The sequence below is a fragment of the Eublepharis macularius genome, chromosome 2 (genome assembly GCF_028583425.1).
Source record: "Eublepharis macularius isolate TG4126 chromosome 2, MPM_Emac_v1.0, whole genome shotgun sequence".
Taxonomy (NCBI): Eukaryota; Metazoa; Chordata; class Lepidosauria; order Squamata; family Eublepharidae; genus Eublepharis; species Eublepharis macularius.
In genome coordinates this window covers 160,001,609-160,027,378 of record NC_072791.1, presented here as the reverse complement: position 1 = coordinate 160,027,378, position 25,770 = coordinate 160,001,609, and the positions used below count along the sequence as shown (strand labels likewise).

Genomic DNA, 25,770 nt, shown 5'->3' with positions numbered 1-25,770 from the left:
CTGACATCATCAGATCACAAAACAGAGTCATGATGGGAAATCGTACCATGAAGATGCTGTCATTCCATAAGTTTTGCGAAATGGCCTATATTATTCTAAACACAACATGGACTTGTACTGAATGTACATCTTTGGATGACAATCAGGAGATATGATTATTGTATTTATCTTGATGTATTTGTACTGATTTGTAATGGATTATTAGTGGAATGTGGATTGATTTTTGTAAGCACTTTAAAATATTTATTAATACTTATATAAGCACATAGTCACTTTGCACACTTCAAAATTAATATTAATATACCACATAACATAGATTGATTTCTCAACCTTATTGATATTTTGATTCCCACAGTTGTGGGCATCCACCTTTAATATTTGACAACATTTGAAATGGCAGCCCCAGTTATCCCTATTTATTTTCAGGGTTAATCAGAAATTTATTTATTTATTTATTTATTTATTTATTTATTTATTTATTTATTTATTTATTTATTTATATCATATTTGTATTCCATCCTCCCCGCAAGCGAGCTCAGGATGGATAACAACCTTAAAAAATTTAAAAACATTCCATATTAAAACATTAAACATCATATAAAAATAGCAGCACTCTTTTGCTTGGCGGCAGCAATACAATTATTAACCAACAATATAGCAGTACAACTGGATATAGCAGCACAGTAACAGCAGCTGAAAAACAGTGGTGGGCAACTTTCACAGGGAGGGGGGTAGCTGTTACGTCCTCTGGCCAGTGGAGGCCCAACCTCAGCCATGAGCCTGGCAGAATAACTCTGTCTTACAGTCCTGGTGAAAAGATAGTAAATCCTGCCGGGCCCTGGTCTCAGTAGACAGAGCATTCCACCAGGTAGGAGCCAGGACTGAGAAAGCCCTGGCTCTAGTCGAGGCGAGGCAGGCCTCCTTGTGGCCAGGGACCAATAACAGTTGTTTTTTCCCCGATCGGAGAGTCCTCTGAGGAATATACAGGGAGAGACAGTCCCTCAAATATGGTGGCCCCAGTCCACACAAGGACTTATAGGACAATACCAGAACCTTGAACCTGATCTGGTACTCCACTGGCAACCAATGCAGCTCACACAGTATTGGGTGTAATATGCTCCCTATTTGGTGCTTTCATAATGACGCATGCTGCTGCATTTTGCACCAGCTGTAATCTCTGGGTCAGGCTCAAGGGTAGGCCCGCATAGAGTGAGTTACAGTAGTCTAACCTAGAGATGACCATTGCATGGATCACTGTAGTTAAGTCACAGGTAGACAGGTAGGGGACAAGTTGCCTGGTCTGCCGCAGATGGAAAAAAGAGGACCTGACAACCGCTGCGACCTGTGCCTCCATTTTCAGGGAGGCATCCAGGATCACCCCCAAACTCCTGACCCTCGGAACTGGCACAAGCTGTGCCCCATTGAGGGCCGGGAGCCAGAGTCCTGAACCCAGTCCCCCGTGGCTCAACTACAGGACCTCCATTTTGTTGGGTTCAGTTTCAGTTGACTGTGTTTCAACCAATCAGTCACAGCTGCAAACACATATTCCAGGACATCTGGGGCTGAGTTGGGCCGGCCATCCATCATCAGATACAGCTGGGTGTCATCTGCATATTGATGACACCCAAGCCCAAAACCTCGCACCAACTGGGCAAGGGGGCACATGTAGATGTTAAACAATAAAGGGGAGAGTATTGCTCCCTGTGGGACCCCGCACACCAATGGGTGACAGGGTGACAATTTCTCCCCAAGCACCACCCTCTATCCCCGACTGTGGAGAAAAAAGAGAAGCCACTGTAAGGCAGTCCCTCGTATCCCCACATTGGTGAGGCAGTGGTTCAGAAGATCATAATCAACTGTGCCAAACGCTGCTGACAAATCCAGTAATATCAGCAGCGCCGAACCACCTCGATCCAGATGTCTGCGAAGGTTGCCCATAAGGGCGACCAGCAGTGTCTCCATCTCATGTCCTGACCGGAACCCGGACTGAAAGGGATCTAGGGCTGAGACATCCTTCAGGAAACCCTGTATCTGTTCCACTGCCACCTGCTCAATCACCTTTCCCAGAAATGCCAGATGTGATGGGGATTATGGTTGTTGGGGGTTTTCCGGGCTGTATTGCCGTGGTCTTGGCATTGTAGTTCCTGACGTTTCGCCAGCAGCTGTGGCTGGCATCTTCAGAGGTGTAGCACCAAAAGACAGAGATCTCTCAGTGTCCACTGAGAGATCTCTGTCTTTTGGTGCTACACCTCTGAAGATGCCAGCCACAGCTGCTGGCGAAACGTCAGGAACTACAATGCCAAGACCACGGCAATACAGCCCGGAAAACCCCCAACAACCATCGTTCTCCGGCCGTGAAAGCCTTCGACAGTGATGGGGATTCTTGGTTATACTTGAATATTCCTGAAAAATTCTGAAATACAAATATATTAATATAATTTTGGAACAGATATACCGAATCACACACCCCTAGTGTTCAGTTTCCTTTAACAGTAATGTATACACACACATACATGTACATATAGAGGAGTATAGAGGAATGGGTTATGAGTGGGTTTATATGGTTATAGTTTTTATGCAAGGAGAAGGACATTTAAAATGTAACATGACCTAATTCTGTGAGATAAAACTTATCTCAGTTTCTGTCACTGGTGTGTATATCCTGTCCATCTTAGAAAGTAGCAAAACAAGTGTAGTAAGAAAGCTTCAAAATTGGTAGGAATAGCTGATTATCTGTAAGAGCAAATTCATACAGTTACATAGAACAGCTCTATGAGAATCATTGAAGAATGGATTTAGCAGCCATTTAGCCTTGAGATGGTTGTTTGTGCAGTGTTTGAAAATTCCAAGTACAGCAAATGCTTCAGATGCATCATCCCATTTGGTACAGTTGTGCTTATTTCAGCAAAGATAAATAGCCTGTGTCTCTCACCCTTATCCTTTAGTCATGGCAAACTCTTTAATGTAAAATTTTACTGTGGCTTGTAACTTACTGGACCATAGAGCAGAATATTCTTTTTCCATTGTGTAGTTCAAAGTGTTTTGATTTTTCTTTGTTGTTTCTCAAGGCTAATATATCTGACAATTTCTTTAAATTATCAACAGCCTACTGTTCACTGGAGTTTCCCACCATCCCTTTCTTTAACTTTTGAAAAGTTTGTATGATACAGCAAATCTGTTGCAAGTTGTACATTTAGAAGCTTAGGACAAAGTTGTTGTTGTTGCTTGCGCTTTTCTTTAAAAGGAAGTACAGTTAGTCTTTTTGTTCATATTAAATTGCCATTATATCACATATACTACATTTTTGCAGGTTATGGTGCTCAGCATACTTGCTGGAATTGGGAGAGTGTAATAATAACTGCACTTAAATACTGTTCTTTTAGTCAGATTAGTTCCCCATTTAGAGTGGTGAACAAAGTCAGTGTTATTATTATCCCCACAATACAGCTGGGGAGCTGGGGATGAGAGGAGTGGCTTATCCAAGGCAACCTACTGAGCTTATGGCAGTAGTGGGATTTGAACTAGCAGAGTGTTGATTCACAACCCAACCACTGTGCTATAGCAGCTCTCTTACATGCTATTCTTTTCCTTGTGTGTAACCATGATGATGGAGAAAATCCTAACTGCTTCTGATCATATGAATTAGTTCTGAATGTCACTATGAAGGGATCCATAGACAGATATTGCATTTCAAAGAGGGAAGGGTCACAGGGACAAATGTTTTTGAGAAAAGGAGATGAACAGTAAGGATGTTCCTTCCCCTATTTTCTCCTCCCAACAGAGTTGTGAGGTAGATGAGATTGAAAGAAGGTTACAAAGCATTTTCTATGGTAGATTGGGGATTTGAGCCCAGGTCTTCCACATCTTAGTCAATCACCATAACCACTTTACTACACCGGTACTCTGATGTGAAGGGACATAACGGTGTTTCTGAGTTTTCAATCCCTGTACCATTTCACTGGATTATGCTTGCAGGGGCAGGAAACGGGTCATGTCATATCATGCATTTACAGTTAGTAGATGTAAGCAAGAATAAGAGAAAAAGACATGGAGCTGCAGTTTTGGGCTGCACCTATGCATCTCTCGTAACATCTAATTTTGCCTTAAGTAAATAAAGGGGCTGATGCTGTCTGCAAATGTTACATTTGTGAAAACTAGGAGCCTGTGATCATTGTATTATGCCAGTTGAGGATGTGGATTTTTCATGCACACACTGCCTCCATACATGTTGCTCATGAAAAACCATGTGTTGTTCAATTCACATGATATGGCAATCATATGTATCAGGTACATCATGGGGATCATGAGCTCACGATATACACAGTTAGCAGGCCCCCATTTTGCACGAACTTAACTTCTGCAGTGGGCTTATGTCCTGTATAAAACTATCGTAGGGAAGGGGAGGTTAATACTTGCTTATCTTAGGCAGAAGTACAATTGTTGAAATGAAATCTCTGTAGTTACCCTGATTCTGTGTTCTTTCAGGCCTTTACTGGCTACCAGCTCAGTTGTCTTTTCACTCTGTGTATAATAAAACCCTAATATGTATGTTATGAGTGGATTCTCTGTTCTGTAGAATAGGAGGGAAAATAGATCAGTAGTAATGTGCTTATTTGTGCAATTGGTTCCCATCTGCTATTTTGGACTAAATAAATGTGTTACAGGAAATAACATGAACACTGAATCAAAGAGCTAAAGTGTTTTGCCATGAGTGGGCTTTTATTCATGAGAACATAAAGTGAAATTTGTGTTCTGCAAGGCCATAGTTGGCTCACATTCTGCATCACAGAAAGAACTGCACATCAGAGCGTTTAAAGCAGAAGGGAGATTTGCTTCTTGTGAATGTATTTTTAAGCAATGAAATGAATACGAAAACTAGGATAAATGTTGTAAAAGGTGGCAAGGTCACATTATTACATTATCAAAGGTGGCAAGGGTCCATCATGCAATAGCCCCTTTGAAAGAGAACTGTCTTATAGCCTTTTGAAAGGCCATCAGAACTGGGGCCTTTTGAAAAGCCATTCCATAACACAATTTAGTTATAAATGCCATAGCAGTGACTGCAAAAGTCCAAGAGTGGAGAAAGGCAGAGCATATCATATGGGAAGAAGGACTTGAGAGAAGAAATTGCTGTGAGGACTACAGCTGATGCATGGGTTAATTGGGAAGAGATGACCTTTCAGAAGGGACGGAGTTGCATTGATCTCAATGTAGTTTGTTTTCAGGCAAAGATATTTAGAATTAAAATCGAAGAGTGATTTCATACTCTTACCAAAAAATCCATCTTTAACATATAGATGCTTAGGCCATGATAACCCATGCTACTACGAACACTGCAGGATACCCTTAACACAGTATTTCTTATGCATATGCTGTCCTATATTTCCTGTTTTGAACAACTCATCTGGCTTATTTTCTGATTAACAGAAAGCAAAATAATTTCAGCCATTATAATCATTATGATAATGTAAACTATCAAGTCAAATACTATTTTCACCCATGATTATTGTAAAGTATACACAAGTAGTTGGCTAGCTGGTATGAGAAATAGCCTTGACTAGGGTTCCCAGTTGCCCACTGGTGGTGAGTAAATTTCTGGAGGTTTACTCCATTGCCCGCCATTGGCAGGCAACCTGGGCAAGTACACAGTGGGTGTGATGTCATTGCTTTCGCTGCTATGAGTGCTCTTGCACTTCACAGGGGTCAATTTTGGCCCCAAATGGGCTGAATCAGCCTCTTCTGAAGCATAGGAGTGCTCCAGTGGCTGGCATGATGACATCATTTCCAGAAGTTACATCATTGCATCAGGTTGGGAATGTACATAGGAAGATGCTGATCCCTTCCCCTCCCACTGGGAGACCTTAGGGACTTGGAAACCCTAGCTGTGACCCTAGAGACTGGCTTCAATTACTTAGAGTGTTTAGATCACACACAAAGATGGGTAAATGTGACTTAGCAGAAGAAGGCTGGTAACTGAAAGTATGTGTGTTTAAAGTCAGACATTTGAATAGACTTGTTCAGATTTTCAATTTATCCTTCAAAGAGAGGACCATACCATTCTGATTCTAGATGGGTCGTTGTCCTTATTTTATATGGTGAGGGTACAGTTTTGTCATCTCATCTGTTATTTGTAGGGTTGCCAGGTCCCTCTAGTCACCCGGTGGGGGACTGGGAACCTGGCACTCACCCTCCATGGCATCTGGCATCTCTTCTGTGTGTGCATGATGATGTCACTTCCGGGAAGTGACATAATCACACGGATCAAAGGGCAGCCTGTTGTGCATGCCTGTGCTTGCTGAAGGGCTGAATTCCCTCCCCCCGTGAGCCCGATTCGGTCCAAAACAGGCCCGTTGTCGGGCATGTCGTGGCAGGGCGTGGAGGCATGCCATGCCACTGGGGGGGGCCCGGGGGCACCCCCTGCTGGCCACATAAGTGGGGTCGGAGGGGGAGGAGGTGGGAATAGGAGATCCCCACCCTGGGGGGGGGGATTGGCAGCCCTAGTTATTTGTCAGGATTCAGCCTAAATCCCTATTTAGTCTGACAAAACATTATTCCTGTGGTCCATTTGATGTATATAATGAAGCCAATGTAATCTTATCTCATACCGAATAACCTTTCACTAAAATATATCTGGTATTTAACTTATTTTTTTTCTGACATAAGGAAAAAATAGCATTTCATTTCATTTCTATTAATGTTCTTCTTTGTCTAAGGCTGATCCAATGGTATTATTGTCTTCCAATAGTACTCCAGTTTCCTCCTTAACTGCAGTCATCCTTAAACATTGAACTTAAATTGTATTTTCCATCAGAGGAAAATACCATGCCTCTAACGAAGTCCACAAAAACTCAGAAGGCATTAACTAGCTTTCATATAAGAGCAGTTCTGCTATGAATGACATCCAATAATATTACAAGTGGGGCACTTACGGGGCAGAATCTCAAGTTTCCACTCCCTTGGGTCTCTTCTTTGCTTCTCTTAGTGTCTGCAGCATTTCCCCTATCCTTCCTTCCCTGCCTATCTGCTTTTTACTATTTCTCCATCTGAAAGCTTCTGCCCTCGCCTTTTTCTGTCATCCTCCCTGTCTTCAGTTTGCTCCTTTTTATCTTTTCTGCTCATCTTGCCTCCAGCTTTACATTCCCTTCCTCCTATATTTTATCATTTTTCTTGTTTTCCCTCCTCCTCGCTGAACTAACAGAGGCTTGGAAGTTGCATAGCAATCACCAAAATGGCCACCAGTATCTCACAGTATTGTTTCTTGAGATCTTAGCAGCATGCTTTTCTTAAAGAAGCAGACATTGCTTCTATGATTTTCATAGGGCTTGTTTCCCAAGGAGTTATGCACTGGTACAGAGGAAAGAACATCAATGCACTGGTTTAGCGTTTTTCTAAAGCCTTTTATTTTTTTTGCCTTTCATATTTTTTTGTAACCTTGGGGCTTCCACCAGACTTGTAGAGTAATGCCCTCTCTTTATTCCTGGTCTGTGTGGGTTTTTTGATCCACACTGAGTGCAAACCTAAGCAGAGTTACTCCAGTTTAAGCTCATTGATTTCAATCAGCTTAAAATGGAGTAACTTTTCTTAGATTGCACTGTGTATGGCCCACTTCAGAATTAGAATAATAATAACAATGTAGAAATCAGAGATCCTTGAACTTACCTTTGAGGGTAATATCAAGATCCACTTCACCAAATTGAACTGCTCTGGTACCTTAAAGACAAGATATTCATTATTTTATTCAGAGAGTAAGGCCAAAGTCTGAACATTTAAACTATTGATAGCTCTTTTGTGTGGGAAACATTGAGTACTCATGCTTTTATGTCCTGTGTAAAGGATAAGTAACACATACAATAGCTTTAGCCTTTTATAGGTATTTTTAATTCCAGTTGAAGCAATGGTCTAGAGTAAGCATATTGTAAAGATGAGGGAACTCTGTAGAATAATAAAAAATGCAATAATTATATTGCTTCTGAACTGCTTGTTAAGCAAATACACACTAGTAATAGCATAATTAAATCCTTCCAAAGCATGTGTTAAGGTTCTTTGTTAAACCTGTATGAGAGTCTATAGGCACTCATTCTTCCTCTTACAGCGGTTCAAGTGAGATACTATTTCATTTCTTAGTGGCAGAATCAGATGCTACAACAGATACTTAAAAAGATACATTAGACCATAGAAGTCTATTCTCTATCCCTTGTCAGATTGTTCCCTGCAGTGTATTAGCAAGTTCTCTATTTAGCCTGGTTTTAAATGACTCAAGCTTTGGCAAGTGTACTACTCTGGGAGACTTTAATAAATCTTTTGGTTGGTGTAGTACCATAAAATAGATATAGTCAAATTCAGAGAAGATGTTATAAAATTGTTCTATCTTAATACCCTGGTGGTGGCTGTTTATCATATGATTATGCTCTAGCTTAATGATCCTATCCAAGAGGCAATATTATGCAGCTTGACTTTGATTAATGCTCACTATTATTTCCTAATAGCCATGCAAAGTTGTATTTTAAAGCTAAATATTTTTTCTTGAAATTACCACATTTTTAATTAGACAGAACTTCTGTCATGTGTATTTAAGTTGTCAGTTAAAATCAATTGCTGGATTCTGAATGCCCTTGGATGTCTTCAAGTCTTCCTACAGGTGTCAACAAGCTCATAGGCAAGGGAGATCTTGTAGGCATTTCTGTTTCTTTGGCTTTCAAAATCCAGTCTCTGATCAACGTGTCCAAGAAAACTTAGAATATGGGTTTTCTTTTGGAAGAGTAATTAGTTAAAAGCTAGGAGTATGTTTCAATTGGTAGTTGGACTGCTAGAGGGAAATAAACTGTTGGATCCCATGTAGTAGCATTCTAAGCAGCGTAATAACCTTCTAATTCCAATGAAGTTAATTGGCATAGAAAGGTCTAAGTCTGTTTTGGAAGGCGCAGACTCTTGGAGTCTGCTAGCCAAATTGGCTAGCTAGCCAAATTGGCAGAGTGTTTTTCTGTCTTCAGAATTTAATCTAGCAATTTCCCAGTATTTTTGGTTTAGATCTATCAGATTATAACTCAGATGCTTGTATAACACAGGCTATTTAAATAATGGACATCAGCATGCATTTAGAATTGTCATCAAATGATCTCTAAAATGAAATTTTGAGGTGAATGTATGGATCCTGTTCAAGAAAAACAGCCAAGCAATTTATTTGGAAGTTTCTATTACATCATCCTAGATATAGAATTGAATAGCCAAGAAATTTATCATGTGAACCCCAACTTGTTGATGGAATTATAAACCGTTACTGAGGCAAAGAATTAAAACAAATATTTCAGTATGCTATAATTATATACAGCTCAATAATGTCAAAAATGTTTTGCTTCTTAGTTTGTATAGTGTTTATATGTTGCTTTTCTCCCAGTCTACGGGATTTACAGTGCCTTTATAACATTAAAAACCCCTACTTTAATCTACAAGCCACAGAAATGCACTACAGATAAAAGGACAGGAAAAACAAGCCAGTTGATCATTATGAAAAGTCCATCAGAAAAGTTCTGTTTTACAAAGCTTCCTAAATCTTCAGTGTCTTTCTCACATCATCAAGGAGACCATTGGACAGAATAGGAGTGGCCACTAAAAATGTCGGAGGAGAAACAGTTCTGGCTGCCCAAAGTGGAGGAACAGTGGTGATGGGAGCAGAGCAATTCTTTTTTTTTTAAATAGTTTTTTTTTAATTACTGAACTCAAAAAACTACAAAAGGGAAAAAGGAAGAACAAGGGGAAAGGGAAGGAACAACATATAAAAACACACACACTACAACTACAAGTCTTGCATTCCCTTCATAATACAGTTATTTAAAGTTAAACTTTCTAATATGCCATTAGATTGGTAGACCTTATAAAATACAAACTACAGTCAGGATCAGGTCTTCTCCCCCCCCCCCTGCATCTCGGTCGCAGCTCTCTCTGAACAGCTATAGTAGCTGCGCTCACTGCCTCCTCCCCCTCCCCCCTTCAGATTCTGGATCTTCTCCTTGCTGAAACTCTTGATTATTAAACACAAAGTCCCTCAGCTGTGCTTCTGATGTTATCTTGTAGGCTTGATCTTTATAACTGAACCAGATGGCTTCTGGAAATAACCATTTGTATTTTATTTCACGCTTCCTCAGAAGAGCTGCAAACCTTTTGTATTTGAATCTTCTTTTCCGAGCTAGAAATGGAACGTCCTTCAATATCTTAACCTTGTTACCCAGAAAGTCCAAGTCCTCATTATACGAATTATATAAGATGGTGTCCTGAGTCTTCTTAGATGAAAAGTCAATAATAATCTCGCGAGGCAGCTGACGCTTCGTTGCATATTTTGAAGATGTCCGGCGGACTTCCAAAATATCACTTTTTAACTCTTCTTTAGTTGCCTTTGCGAATTACGCCAAAAGTTCCGACACCAAATCCTTTAAATTTTCATTTTCCTCCTCCTTTACATTCTGAAGACGCAATACCATCTGAGCATGCTCCACTTGTAGCCCTATCAGTTGATTCTCCAAAAGCTTTACGTCTTTGTTTGTAGTTTTCATGAGTGCTGCATTTTCCCAAGCAGATTGCTCTGCCCCAGACGCTACATCTCTAATGGTTTTCACTTCGTTCTCAATTGTGTCAACCCTTTGACCGATTTCATTTAGCTTATCAACAAAGGGCTTCATAACTTCAACAATCGACCATTTAACCACCTCTTCAAGAGACTCTCCTTTCCCCTGCAATGCAGCCGAGACCGATTTGCCCCCGGCCAGGCTCTGCTTTTTCGTTGCCATCTTAGGGGTGGGGGGGAGTCCGCCAACTAAGTTTCAAAACTCAATGAAGGGGAAGATATCCGAGCCTTCTTAGCTTCAACTCCCACCAATCCTTCGCATACGCTTGGAATAACAGAAGAGATTCGCTTACTTACAGGTTTTCACCTTAAATCTGCTTGTTGCCATTCTCCATGGCCCGGCAGCACGCGATGTGCTGCGCAAGTCTGCCGGCCTCCGTTGGAGCAAACGGGCAATTTACCCCCTGCATCGACTTCAGGGGGCTCTTCTCACAGCGCTCCGGACCCTGACCCCCTCACTGGGAGTCCTGGGGGTTAACCCTCACAGGTCAACCACCCAGTCAGACTGCTCGGGCGCTTCCTCCTGGACCTGCGGAGAGGAGCGTCCGATATGGCAGGGAAAACGAAACCGAATCGGAGCAGAGCAATTCTTGAAGGCTAGCTACTGGGCAGCAGCAGTAGTGGAAGGTGACACTGGCGGAGGATCTTTCACAGACCATGGCAGTGTCACTTCAGATAACCCTGATTAGTACTGCACAGAAGAAGGCAATGGTAAACTGCGTCTGCTAATCTCTTAACTTGAAAACATTATGATGAGACAATCCAAAACAAAAGAAGATATAGTAGTAGAAGACATGACCCCCCCCCCCAGGTCAGACGGCACTCAATTGGCTACTGGGGGAGAGCTAAGGACAAGTTTGAATAGCACTACTCTTAATTATGGGACTAGATTCAAGCCAAAAGGACATCCAGTTGCTGATGTGAACTGATGCAAAAGGAATGTCTAAAGCTATGTGAGATGCATAATAGGAACATGGAATGTGAGAAGTATGAACCCAGGTAAACTAGAAATCATAAAACAAGAAATGGAAAGTTTAAACTTTGCAAGCCTGGGTGTGAGTGAACTAATGTGAACTGAATTCAGGACATTTTCAGTCAGAAAATTACAAAATATTTTCGTGTGGAAATAACAAACACAAAAGAAATTGTGTTGTTCTAAAAGTGAAACGAGACATGGCACAAGCAGTCAAGAGCTTTAACGTTAAGTCTGACCAATCAATATGAATCAGACTTCATAAAAGGCCTATTAACATAACCATCATTCAAATTTATGCCTCAACTACAGATGCTGAGGAGGAAGAAATCAAAAATTTATGCAAGTGTCCAAGAAGAAATTAATCATAGAACTAAACAATATATGCTGATAATCATAGGTGACTGAAATGCAAAAGTTGGAGAAAAAAAAAGAATCAAATATTATTGGAAAATTTGGACTAGGATCACAAAATGAAGCAGGAGAGTAATTCATAGAATTTTGTGAAGCCAACAACCTGTTCATTGCTAACACATGCTTCAAGCTACCAAAAAGACAGTTGTATACATGGAAATCACTGAGTGACCAATATAGGAACCAAATAGATTACATAAGCAGAAGCAGAAGATGGAGAAGCTCTATTCTCTCCACTACAACAAGACCAGGAGCTGATTGTGATACAGATCATGAGTTGCTAATATCAAAAATTAGAATAAAGTTGAAAAGAAATATTAAAAGAATCAAAAGTGCCAAAATATTATCTAAATAATATTCCTGAAGACCATGTAAGGAACAGCTTTGCAATACTAAACTTAATTGATCATGAACCAGAAGAAGTATGGGCTGAAACTGGAGATATATCAAGGACTATTCCTGTAGCCAAAAGAAAGGAGAAGCTTAAATGGAAGACTGAGGAAACTCTTAAAATTGCTAAAGATAGATGAGAAGCAAAAGCAAAAAGTGGCAGAAATAGAGGCAGAATTCTAAATGCAGCTTTTCAGCAACTCGCACACAGAGACAAAGAAACCTATTATAATAACCAGTGCAAAGAAATAGAAGAGAACAACAAAAAAGGAAGAACAAGTGATCTGTTCCACAAGACCCAGAAAATCAAAGGAAAATTCAAACTATAGCTCAGGATGCTGAAAGATCAACATGGAAATACAGTATCCAATTAGGACAAAATAAAGGAAAGATGGAGACAATACACTGAAGAACTATACAGATGGAAGGATGACAGATTCTTTCAAAGAAAAATCTTTTTGACAAAGAACCAGAAATATTAGAAAGTGAAATGAAAGCTACACTCAAAGGAATTGGGAGAAACAAAGCACCTGGAGGAGATGGGATACCAATAGAGCTATTTCAAGCTACAGAAATGGAGTCCATCAAAATCTTAACAAGAATCTGTCTACAAATATGGAAAACAAAACAAAGGCCCACACAATGGAAATGTTCAGTCTACTTTCAAATTCCAAAAAAAGGAGATGCCAAAGAGTTCAGCAGCTATCAGACCATCATGTTAATTTCCCATGTGAGCAAAATGATACTCAAAATTCTACAGCAAAGACTCTTACTTTGGGCCAAGCTACACATGACGAATGACACTTGAACGGCAAGTGGATTGAGTGGAGGGCAAGTGAACAGGGAGAAATACACTTGCCGTTCAAGTGTCATTCGTCATGTGTAGCTTGGCCCTTAGATAGAACAAGAAATGCCAGATGTTTAAGATGGATTCACAAAAGGAGAGGCACTAGAGATCAAATTGTCAATTTTCTATGGCTAATTGAACATAGAAGAGAATTTCAGAAGAAAATCAACTTATGTTTTATAGATTACAGCAAAGCTTTTGACTGTGTGGATCATGAAAAGTTATGGATGGTGTTTAAAAAAATGAAGGTGCCACAACATCTGATCATTTTAATGTGCAACCTGTACTCTGGATAAGAGGCTACTGTTAAGGCAGAATATGGGGAAACAGAATTATTTCCAATTGGTAAAAATGTCAGACAAGGATGCATATTCTCTCTCTGCCTGTTCAACCTCTATGCAGAGCATATCATAAGGAAAGCTGGATTATAGAAGAATGTGAAGTGAAGATTAGTGGAAGTAACATTAACAATCTGAGTTATGCTGTGATGGCACCACATTACTGGCAGAAAAGAGTGAAGACTTGAAACGACTACTGATGAAGATTAAAGAAGAAAGCGCCAAAGCAGGGTTACAGCTAAACATCAAGAAGACAAAAGTAATGACTACTGAGGAATAAAACAACTTTAAAATTGACAATGAGGACATTGAAATAGTTCAAGATTTTCTCTTCCTTGGCTCAATCATCAACCAAAAAAGACTGCAACCAAAAAATCAGAAGAAGATTGAGACTTGGAAGAACAGATATGAGGCAACTAGAAAAAATCCTTAAAGATAAGGATGTCTCTCCAAAGATCAAAATAATCCAAACTATGGTATTCCTCGTTACTATATATAAATGTGAAAGTTGGACAATGAAGAAAACTGACCGGAAGAAAATGGACTCATTTGAAATGTGGCATTGAAGGAGAGTTTTGCGGATTCCATGGATGGCCAAAAAGACAAATTAGTGGGGTTTAGATCACTTTACACCTGAATTCTCCTTACAAGCTAAAATGATAAAACTGAGGCTGTTATTCTTTGGTCACATCATGAGAATACAAGACTATTTATTTTATTTTATTTCTGTCATTTATAGTCCGCCTTTCTCACTGAGACTCAAGGTGAATTACATAGTGTGAGATCAGTACAATCAGTAGCAAGGACAAGGGTAGGCATTTCCATACAGTGTCAAGGACATTTCCATAAACAGTGTCATAGGGTAGATGAATACAAGTTTACAGAGAAATAGCATTAGCAAGGATCCAATACAGGGTTGAAGGATTGCTGAAGTAGAGCATAATCCATTCTAGGATTGACATTAGACAACATGAAGCACAAGTAGTATATACGAGTACATATTCAAAGCAACAGATAATATGTAAAGCAACATAATGGTGGAGCCCATGGTTCCCAACTCATTGGCGAAACATCCGAGACCCCCTCCCTACAATACTGCCCTCCTATCTGAGTAAAAAAAGCCTTTTTGAATAATTCAGTTTTGCATTGTTTGCAGAAAGCCAAAAGCGTGGGAGCTCTCCTGACCTCCTCAGGCAAGCTGTTCCATAGAGTAGGGGCCACCACAGAGAAGGCCCGTGTACAGGCTGCAGTTGATTTTGCCCCTGTACAGGCTGGCATCTGCAAGAGACCCTGTTTGGATGAGCGAAGCTGCCATGGAGGGACATAGGGAGGGAAGTGGTCCCGTAGGTATGTCGAGCCAAGGACATGAAGAACTTTGTATGTAATAACCAGGTCCTTCAATTGAGCATGGTAGCTGATAGGTAGACTATCTTGAAAACTCAATAATGCTAGGGAAAGTGGAGGGCAGTAGGAAAAGAGGAAGACTCAAAATGAGATGGCTTGACTTGATAAAAGATACGTCCTCCAGTTTGCAATATCTGAGCAAGTCTGTTAAAGATAGGATGTTTTGGAGGTCTTTCATTCATATAGTTTCCATAGGTCAGAGGCAACTTGATGGCACATAATGGATACACCGTGCCTGTCTGTTCAGATTTTCCGAGACAGTGAGAGAGGAAGCAGACACTATAGCTTCTGCAATTTGTCTTTGATTTGTGTGTCCTGGTAGCCTGGACAGGTTTTCTTCTCCAGCTTAGGGCCACTTACACATTATTTATTTTATGAGTTCTCTACAGAGCCAACCTGTGCTCCACACAGACATATGTCAGTTCCGGGGACTGGCTTCTATTTTTAAAAAGAGAGTGCAAATGGTCTCGGAATGCTGGTGCAGGAGGAGGGAAAGTTCTTGTCTTTCTCCCAAGGTTTTTTCTCTGTGCAAACACAATGTGTGTGTGTGGGGGGGGAGTTTCCCCCCTTTCTGCTGCTTCACATGCACACAATACCTACATGTGGAGCAGCAGAAATGAGGAAATGTATCCCCTCCACACTGTTTTTGCATGGCGAAAAATGGGCAGCTTTCCTAGCCCATTTGCACTCTCTTTTTTTATATAAAGCCTATCCTTGAAGCTGTTGTGTCTGTACAGAGCATGGGTAGGCTCCACTGAGAACTTGTAAAAGGTGTAACATGTAGAGTGACTCTTAGAAAGGTAACAGTCATATAACAGTCCTACATTTATAGGGTAAAATGTTGTCATTTTTAAGGAGGTGATGCCAGTGACAATAGTTTCCTCTTCACAGTTCAAAACCAAACCGTAGTGCCTAACTGAGCATTATTAAGTACTTAACTCAAATTAAGCCCTACAGCTATTTTCCTTCTCTTTTCTCCTCTGCCAGCTATTGTCGTTTTAAGTAAAGAAACCTGCGCAATGGTTCAATTGATAATTCCAACTATGTGCAAAATAGTCATCGCAGTATTGCCCCATTTGATTGGATATTAGAACTTTGCAAAGATTTACATAACTCATATGTTCTCTAATCTACTCTAGGGATAAGATATAGTATGTATCTTTACCAGATTGCAGTGCACTGTCAATGTCTGAGTTCTGTGTGTTTAAAACATGATACTCACATACCACCACTTCAATATCAGTGCACTTTTAGACTTAAAAGTTGCTAAACTTCAACAACACCAAAGAGACAGAAAAAGAACAAAAACATATCAAGTAAGCACATTGTCAAAGGATTTACCAATTTATGACCTTTACATTCCCAGAGTAATTTATTTATTTATTTATTGGATTTATACTGAACCAACTGCAAGACTGAACTCTTTCCCAACAAGGCTTTCCTACATTTTCTCCTTGAAGTCTTGTTAAATCAGATTTCTTATGACAGCTGTTTTTATTTCCGCAGATGGAATGCCATTTGTTTGGTGGGTTGGCCGTGCCAACGAAAAACATCCTTACTGGGGAGGATCTCCACCAGGAGTCCAGCAATGTGCCTGTGGATTGGAAGAAAGCTGTCTGGATCTGAGATATTTTTGTAACTGTGATGCAGATAAGGAGGAATGGTAATGACAGGAAATTATTCTAGTATAAATTCTGCATTGGAACATTGGTGACTAATGGTAGTGAAAGGCAGTATGTGATGATAGGAACTGTTTATATAAATGTAGTTGCGGTTTTAAAAAGGATGGAGACAGATTTTGATTTTTGTTCATTAACTTGTTTGTTCATTTGGTTATACTAAATTTTATAATAATGAAAATAACAACATTCAATTTATATACCTCCCTTTACCAGGGCCAGATTGACGGGGGGGGCAGGGGGGTTAGTCTGCCCCCGGCGCCGCCAAAGAGAGGGCGCTGGGCGCAGCTGCCAGCCTCTGGGAGTGCGTGGGCGGCAGCACAGGGGGCTGGGAGGCAGCCTGCACCATTTGCCTGCCCCACAGGACAGGGGGTGGCCGGCTTGCTGCGTGCTCCCTGTCCTGTGGGGCATGCGAATGGCGCAGGAGGCTTCCCAGCCACCCGCACTGCCTCCGCCAACTCCGCAGCATGCTGGGGCAGCCAGCGAGCCATGCGGGTGGCACGCTTCTCCCTGTGTGATGATGTCACGGAAGTGACATCATCACGCAGCACTGGAAGCGTGTGCATGCACACGGAGCCAGACTTGGGTTGCCCTGGGTGCTGGCAACCCTAGATCTGGCCCTGCCCTTCACAACAATCATTCTGTGAGGTGGGTGGGGCTGACAGAGCTCTGGAGAGCTGTGATTGACCCAAGGTCAAACAGCTGCCTTCAAGTGGAGGAGTGGGGAATCAAACCTGGTTCTCCAGATTAGAGTCCCATGCTCTTAACCACTACACCATATGGCAGTTTTGAGTCATAAGCACCCATATAGGTTTCCATCCAAGCATGAATCTAACATAAGAACACAAAAGCCCTGCTGAATTAGGTGGGAGGTCTAGCTAGTCCAGCATCCATTGCACAAAATGGCCAACCAGATGCCCTGGAAGGCCAACAAACAGGGCACAGAGGCAAATATCTTCTGCCAGTGTTTCTTGCTAGCACTAGTAGTCAGAAGTTTGCAGTGTCAAGATATAGAAGTTCCCTTAATTACCATGGTTATTAGCCATTGATCAGCCAGTTCTTTATGAATCAATACTAGTGGCCACCATTATGTCAAATGGCAATGAATTTCCCAATTTAATTGCTCATTGAGTAAAGAAATACTTTTTTCTGTCTGAATCCATTGTCTGTAACCTCCATTGGGTTGCCATAACTCCTAGTATTATGAGAAAGGAAGTTCTCTCTACTGACTTTCTGCACCCCACACATAATTTTATAAAACTTTGTCATGCCCTCTCTTTACTCATCCTATTTCTAAACTTAAAACTGTTTCGCCTTTCTTCATAGCAAATTGCTCCAACCATCTTGGTCTGCCCTCATAGGGGGTGACCAAGGCAGTTAACAACTTAAAAACACACATAATAAAATCACATCTTAAAAATTATTAAACCCAACAAAGCACATCATTAAAGCAATTAAAACCTGATCTGTAGTACACATACAAAATCATTAAAAAAAAATTAAAATATTGGGCAGGAAGAGCAGAATCACTGAAGGAACGACAAATAATAATAAAAAGTCTTCACCTGCTAGTGGAACATGGCAATAGAAGGGGGCAGATGAGTCTCTGTAGAGAAAGTGTTCCAGAGTGCAAGTGATATCTAATATAATCAACAGCTGGAATGTAGATTAACCCCTTTCATTCAAATGAATGAAGCTCCCTTACACAGGAGAATCTCATGTACATCTCTGCTTTGAGGTGCATGTCAGCATCAAATATCCAACTCTCTTGAGCAACATGATCATGCAAACTATATATTTAGGTGAATTTAAGTCAGAATAACTGAGGTGGTAGTTAATTTGAGCCTTGAGGAAGGGGCAAAAACTGAAACACAGCACACAATACATATGATAGAAACCCTACAATTAATGGTTGAAAAGTTACTGTTTGAAGAATATGGATTTATCTGCCTTTTCTTTACCATTGACCTATTTTACACACACAAAAATTAAAGTGAAGCAATATAAATCTGTGCTGATCTTTAAAAATGGATCTAGTAGAACTGGAAAAAGAACAAAAGAGCATGGCTAAAATTATCTACAATATAGAGTGGCTTCTATAATAAGAGATGCTAAAAAAGATTTGCCATTTTCAGTTTAAATAGTAAATGACTAAGATATGCAGCGATTAAGGTGTTAACTGTTGGAATACTTTCACTTGGAGAGGCAATACCAGGTCCAAAGAAGCTCATGTCTGACCTATCAAATTTTTACCTTGGTGAGGCTGGGAACCTTACTTTCCTCAGTCATGATAGATATGCTGGGAGAAACCTAGGGGAGCACCATAGAGTCCTTAGACACTATGTTGCCTTCTGGTGATGTAATAAGAACACAAGAAGAGCAGTGCTTGATCAGACCAGTGGTCTATCTAGTCCATCAATTTGTTCCACACAGTTACCTTGCAGGGCCAACAATCAGGGCATAGAGGCGAAGGCTTTCCCCAATGCTGCCTGCGAGCAGTGATATTCAGAGGTTTTCTACCTCTGAACTTGGAAGTTCCCTTTAGTCACCTTAGGGTTGCCAACTCTGGGTTGGGGAATATCTGGAGATTTGGGGGGTGGAATTGGGGAGGGTGGGGTTTGCCATAGAGTTTACTCTCCAAAGCAGATATTTTCTCTAGGGGATCTGATTTCTGTAGTTTGGAGATCAGTTATAATTCCTGGAGATCTTCAGGTTGGCAGGCTGAATAGTTTTCAGTAGAGATGGGCACGATTCGCATTACGATGGGAAAAAACCCACAATAATGGCGATCGTGCAATCGTGAATCAGTGGATCGAGCTCGTACACGGTCAACGATGCAGTGGTCGGGAGGGGCCCAGATTGGGGCTGGATCGGAGCGATCGTGCTCGGATCGGGAAGCCAGACACTCAGGCACCAGCAATCTATTGCCCTGGCAAACGGAGCCAGGGGAATGCCTGAGCTGTGTTTGCCCTCCTTCTGTCGCCCTGGAAACGCGAATGGAAGCCCAGCTTTCCTTGATCAACAGGGCTTCCTTCCAACCACGGAGCAGCAAAGCAGTCACCACCTGGGAGAAGCCACCCAAGGGAGTGAGGGGGAAGGGGCTGTAGCCATGGGCATTCCAATCTCATCCCTGCAAACCCTGATAGGCAGCTCTGACGGCCAAACACAGACCTCCTGTGTTGCAGAATGGGACCCATGCTTATAAATAGCCTTGGGCTCCCAGGCTGGGTTTCACTTTCTGCTAGCAGGGGAATGGGACAGAGCTCTTGCTTGCCACTTGCTAGCCTTTGGAGAGAGAGAGAGAGAGAGACTGAGAGAGTACAATTGTGCTTGGCTTTAGTGGATAGGGATCTATCTCCTCTGGTTCCAGGGCTGCTGCCTGGCTCTGGGGCCAAGCTCAGTGGGCACCTCGGCTGAGGGCTCACATTAGTGCCTGCTCTGTTCAGGTCTGTGGGAGTGGTGGGCTAGGTCTCTAGTCCCTCCCTCTCTCAGCTGCCAGGGCTGCTGCCAGGCCTTGTTGCCAAGCTCTGTGGGTACCTCGGCTGAGGGCTCACATTAGTGCCTGCTCTGTTCAGGTCTGTGGGAGTGGTGGGCTAGGTCTTTAGTCCCTCCAACTCTCTGGTGCCAGGGCTACTGCCAGTTCCTGTTGCCAAGCTCCGTGGGTACCTCGGCTGAGGCTCTGTTGCCATGCTCTGTGGGTACCTCGGCTGAGGGCTCACATTAGTGCCTGCTCTGTTCAGGTCTTTGGGAGTGGTGGGCTAGGGCTCTAGTCCCTCCCTCTCTCTGGTGCCAGGGCTGCTGCCAGGCCCTGGGGCCAAGCTCGGTGGGCATCTCGGCTGAGGGCTCTCAGTATCATCTCCTTTTCCTCAGTTGTTGTTGGCTGGCACTATGGGGCTCTGGGTGGGGGACAAGAGTGGTCGTGGGGGGAAGTGCAGAGATTGTCCCAGTTGTTGCACGGGAAGCAGTGCTACGCAGGGCTCTGGAGCAGCAGAGACTCCCGCTCCCCCAAAATCACCAGTTGAGGCTGTGGAGGAGGCCCAAGATCTCTTGCCGGTGGCGGAAGAGGAACTCCTAAAAAATTTTGGAGAGGAGGAGGATGCTGAGGGATCCTTGAAGGAATGGGTCCCCTGACTCCTGTCCGCCCTGCGAAGGCAGGAAGATGGTTGAGGTCTGCTGCTGCTGCTGCTGCTGCTGTCTTGTTTCTGTCTCCCCCTCTCAGGAACCACACTTACGTATCCAAACAATGTCTCCTGTCCTGCCCATCCCCTACATGCTGCAAAGGCAGTATGGCGGATCAGGTCTGCCCCTGCTTCATGAGGAACTATCCTGTTACTGCTCCCTTCTTGGTTACACAGCTCGGTTGCAATCGAGCAGCCAATTGTACCATATAGGGATACAGTCGGTTGACAATGTGGCAGCTCCCCTTGTCAACGGGACTGACGGGACCTCCTTCAGTTGGGTGGGAATGTGTCCTGCAACTCTGATCCTTTCTGGCGAGGCAGGAAGGTGGGTGATGTCGGCAGCCATCAGGACGGTTCTCGGTGGGAGCCTCAGCCAAGGACACGCACTTGCTGGGGGATCAGGCTGCCCCCAGGCGAATGTGGCCTCCTTTCCCCCCCACGCCGGGAATACCAGCGTGCTCGACTTTGGACTGCCAGTTGCTGGGGGACCTACCCCCTCCTCCCCCTCCTCATGATGACATGTCGTGTCCCTCCCATCCTTTCTGATGAGGCAGGAAGGTGGATGATATTGGCAGCCATCTAGTGTCTCCTAAGCTGGAGCCTCAGGTGAGGTCACCCGGTAGCTGGGGGATAAGGCTGCCCCCGGGTGAATGTGGCCTCCTTTCCACCCCATGCCGGGAATACCAGCGTGCTCAACTTTGGCCTGCCGGTTTCAGGGGAACTTCCCCCTCCTCCCCCTCCTCATGATGGCACATCATGTTCCTCCAATTCTTTCTGGCGAGGCAGGAAGGTGTGAGCTGGCTGCCCCCGGGCGAATGTTGCCTCCTCCCCCCCCCACACTGGGAATACCTGCATACTCGACTTTGGCCTGCTGGCTGCGGGGGACCTTCCCCCCTCCTCCCCCTACTCATGATGACACGTCATATCCCTCCAATTCTTTCTGGCAAGAAAAGAATGGTGGGTGATGTCAGCAACCGTCAGGATGGTTTTCGGTGGGAGCCTCAGACGAGGACACACACTTGCTGGGGGATCAGGCTGCCCCAGGCAAATGTCACATCTCCCCACCCTGGCAGGAATACCAGCATGCTCTTCTTTGGCCTGGCAGGCGGGCACATGGGGGGTGCTGCCGTTGAGTGGCCAGATCCCCCACCCCCTGAGGGAAGGTGGCTCATCGACATCTCCTCGTGCCCGCCAGGCCTGGCAGCCACTGTCATCAACCACCTTCCTGCTGTTGCTGGGAATACCAGCGCTCTCCACTTCAGCCTGGCGGGCGGGCACATAGGGGGTGCCACTGTTGAGCAGCCAGACCCCCCACCTCCTGAGGGGAGCAGCTCATCGCCATCTCCTCATGCCTGCCGGGCCTGGCAGCCGCCGTCGTTAGCCACCATTCTTTTCTTATCAGCGCGCTCCTGTTCAGCCTGGCAGGTGGGCACCTGGGGGTTGCCACTGGCGAGCAGCCAGATGCCCTGCCCCCTGAAAGGAGGCGGCTCGTTGCTGTCTCCCCAAGCCCACCAGGCCCGGTGGCCACCGTCATCACCCACCATTCTTTTCTTGCCAGCGCGTTCCTCTTCGGCCTGGCAGACAGGCACATGGGGGGTGCCGCCGGTGAGCAGCCAGACCCCCCGCTCCCTGAGGGGAGGCAGCTCATCGCCATCTCCCCGTGCCCGCCAAGCCCGGCAGCTGCCGTTATCACCCACCATTCTTTACTCGCCAGTGCACTCCTCTTCGGCCTGGCAGGTGGCCACATGGGGGTGCTGCCGTCGAGCAGCCAGATCCCCTGCCCCCTGAGGGGAGGCGGCTCATAGCCATCTCCCCATGCCCACCTTTCCCGGTGGCCGCCATCATCACCCACCGTTCTTTTCTCGCCATCGTGCTCCTCTTCGGCCTGGCAGGCGGGCACATGGAGGGGCCGCCAGTGAGTGGCCAGACCCCCCGCCCCCTGAAAGGAGGCAGCTCATCACCGTCTCCCCGTGCCGTTCCTGGCGGCCGCCATCATCACCCACCGTTCTTTTCTCGCCAACGCTCTCCTCTTTGGCCTGGTGGGCGGGCACATGGGGGTTGCTGCCAGTGAGCGGCCAGACCCCCCCACCCCCTGAGGGGAGGTGGCTCATCACCATCTCCCCATGCCCACCTTTCCCGGTGGCCGCTGTAATCACCCACCGTTCTTTTCTCATCATTGTGCTCCTCTTCAGCCTGGTGGGCAGGCACATGGGGGGTGCCGCCAGTGAGCAGCCAGACCCCCCACCCCCTGAGAGGAGGAAGCTCATCACCGTCTCCCCATGCCCACTGGGCCCTGCAGCCTGCGTCATCACCCACCATTCTTTTCTTGCCAGCGCTCTCCTTTCGGCCTGGTGGGCGGGCACATGGGGGTGCTGCTGGCGAGTGGCCAGACCCCCCACCCCCTGAGGGGAGGCGGCTCGTCGCCATCTCCCCGTGCCCGCCAGGCCCAGCAACCGCCGTCTTCACCCACTGTTCTTTTCTTGCCTGTGCGCTCCTCTTTGGCCTGGTGGGCGGGCACATGGGGGTGCTGCCATCGAGCGGCCAGACCTCCTGCCCCCTGATGGGAGGCAGCTCATCACCGTCTCCCCAGGCCCACCATTCCTGGTGGCCGCCAACATCACCCACCGCTCTTTTCTCACCAACGCTCTCCTCTTCGGCCTGGCGGGAGGGCACATGTGGGTGCCGCCATCGAGCGGCCAGACCCCATGCCCCCTGAGGGGAGGTGGCTCGTTGCTGTCTCCCCGTGCCCGCCAGGCCCGTTGGCCGACACCACCACCCACCTTTCCACATCGCTGGAAAGAGCAGCACACCCCGCTTTGTCCTCCATGATCCACAATCCACGGATTGGAAATGGGGGATGATCGGTGTGGATCATTAAATCGGGATTGTCGCCAGTGCCAATCCACGATCAGCTGGATTGTTGTTGTTTTTTTGGATTGTGCCCACCTCTAGTTTTCAGCATGCTGAATAATTTGGTATCTTCCACAAACTTGGCCACTTCATTACACAATCCCAAATCCAAACCATTTATGAACATATTAAATACTACTTCTCTCAATACTAATCCTTGTGGGGCTCCAGTACTCATTGCCCTCCGTTGTGAGACCTATCAGTTTATTCCTAGTCTTTATCTTTTGTCATTTAATTATTTTTTAGTCTCTTCATCCCATGACTGCTAAATTTACTTTGGAGTCTTTGATGAGGTGGCTTATCAAAAGTCTTTCTGGAACTTTAAATATATAACACATAATGTCCCCCGGATCCTTGTTAACTTTCTGAAAGAACTCTATAAATTCGGTGAAGCAGGATTACTCTTTGCAGAAGCCATATTGCATTCCTTTCAGTAGACTTTGTTTTTCTCTGTGCTTAGTAATTCTACTAATTTACCTGGGATAGATGTTAGGCAAATTGGCCTGCAATTTCCTGGATCCCTCAGACTCTTTTTAAAAACGGATGGAATGTTTGGTACTTTCCATTTCTCCACTACAGAGGCCAATTTTAGTGACGTTACATATACTGGTTAGTAGATCAATGAATTTCACATTTGAGCTCTTTAAGAATCCCTCAGGTTATGCCATCTGGACCAGGAGACTTAATTCATTTTCAATTTGCCTAGTAGTTTTAGAACTTCATCTCTAGCACTACAGTTTTTCAGACGCCCTTCCTGAAACAATGGCTCTGGGGCGGGAGCCACACGCCCTGCATTTTCCACAGAAAATCTGAAAGATGCAGAGAATTCATTCAGTTCTTCTGACATCTCCCTATTATCCTTAAGCAGTCCTTTCATCCTATTCTTAAGAAGTGAGTTCTGTGACTCACAAAAGCTCATAACCTACCACATTTTTTATTAGTCTTATAGGTGCTACTGGACTTTTGCTCTTTCCTACTTTTATCGTATTGTCATCTACTGGCCCAGCCAATTCCTTGGAAATAAGAAAATGGCCTGAGAAAATAAAAATGAATATAGATTAAGGCTGCAATCCTAAAGACATTGTCCCCAGTGTAGACTCATTGAATAACATGGGATTTACTTCTGCATAGATGAATTATCATTTGCTCTCTCAAGAAAATTCTTTTCTCATGGCACCATCATGACATAGTGATCCACATTATTCTTGTTTAATGGTAACATTTTTTCTGTTTTAAAAGTAATTCTATATCTACCAGTTTCAAGGGCAGGAAAGATCAGGTGCCTAGAAGAGCATATATTCTGTATCTCTCTATAGCTAAACTGGTAATATGTCTTCCATTAATTTGAATCTTTCTCTCTCTTTCTACTTTATCAACGTACAAGTTGATAAAGCGCCACATGCACGAATGTGTGCACAGATACTAATCTTGATGTGATGGTGAATGTGATTGCATCAAAATTATTGTTGGGCAGATGCCAAATACAAAGAGTTTGTTAATTTCCATTTTCATCCATTTTTAATAGTTTCCTTTTGATTTTAAAGGAAAACAATCAGTTCACTGACTTTTATTTCTTTTGATACTCAGCTGAAATTTTCAGGGATAGAAACCCTCCACACGTATACACATACACATACACATACACGTACACCTGTGACTTCAGAGCTCTGAGCAACAGATATTGAAACATTAGTTTGCAATAATGCAATAACTATTTATCAATTTCTAAAAACAAACAAACAACTTCAAAAGGCCCTCCAGTGCCATGGCAGAGAAAAAAATGTGGCAAAAATGGTGGCTTACTATATGGATGCAGCTGTAGATAGTTAAATCAGTCTCAAATTCTATATATTATCATGAATAAATGCTGTGTTTAAAAATATCCTGCTCTTTGGTGTTTAAGTAGTCCATTGTTAATATCCCTTACATATGTGCAATTTTGAAAACATCCATTACAAAACTGTTCATCAGGAATTCGAGTCATTTGATGTTAGTTGAGCAGACCTTGTGATTGAC

At 43.8% G+C, this 25,770-nt stretch overlaps 1 protein-coding gene across 1 annotated transcript in view; it reads left to right on the top strand.

Moving 5' to 3' along the window:
* The window catches only part of CNTNAP5 (contactin associated protein family member 5), a 472,567-nt gene that overhangs the window by 355,482 nt on the left and 91,315 nt on the right, over nt 1–25,770 (top strand). Inside the window, exon 14 of the mRNA XM_054970095.1 lies at nt 16,491–16,647. Within this exon, the coding sequence (XP_054826070.1) occupies nt 16,491–16,647 (157 nt within the window). The remainder of the gene's footprint in view (nt 1–16,490; nt 16,648–25,770) is intronic.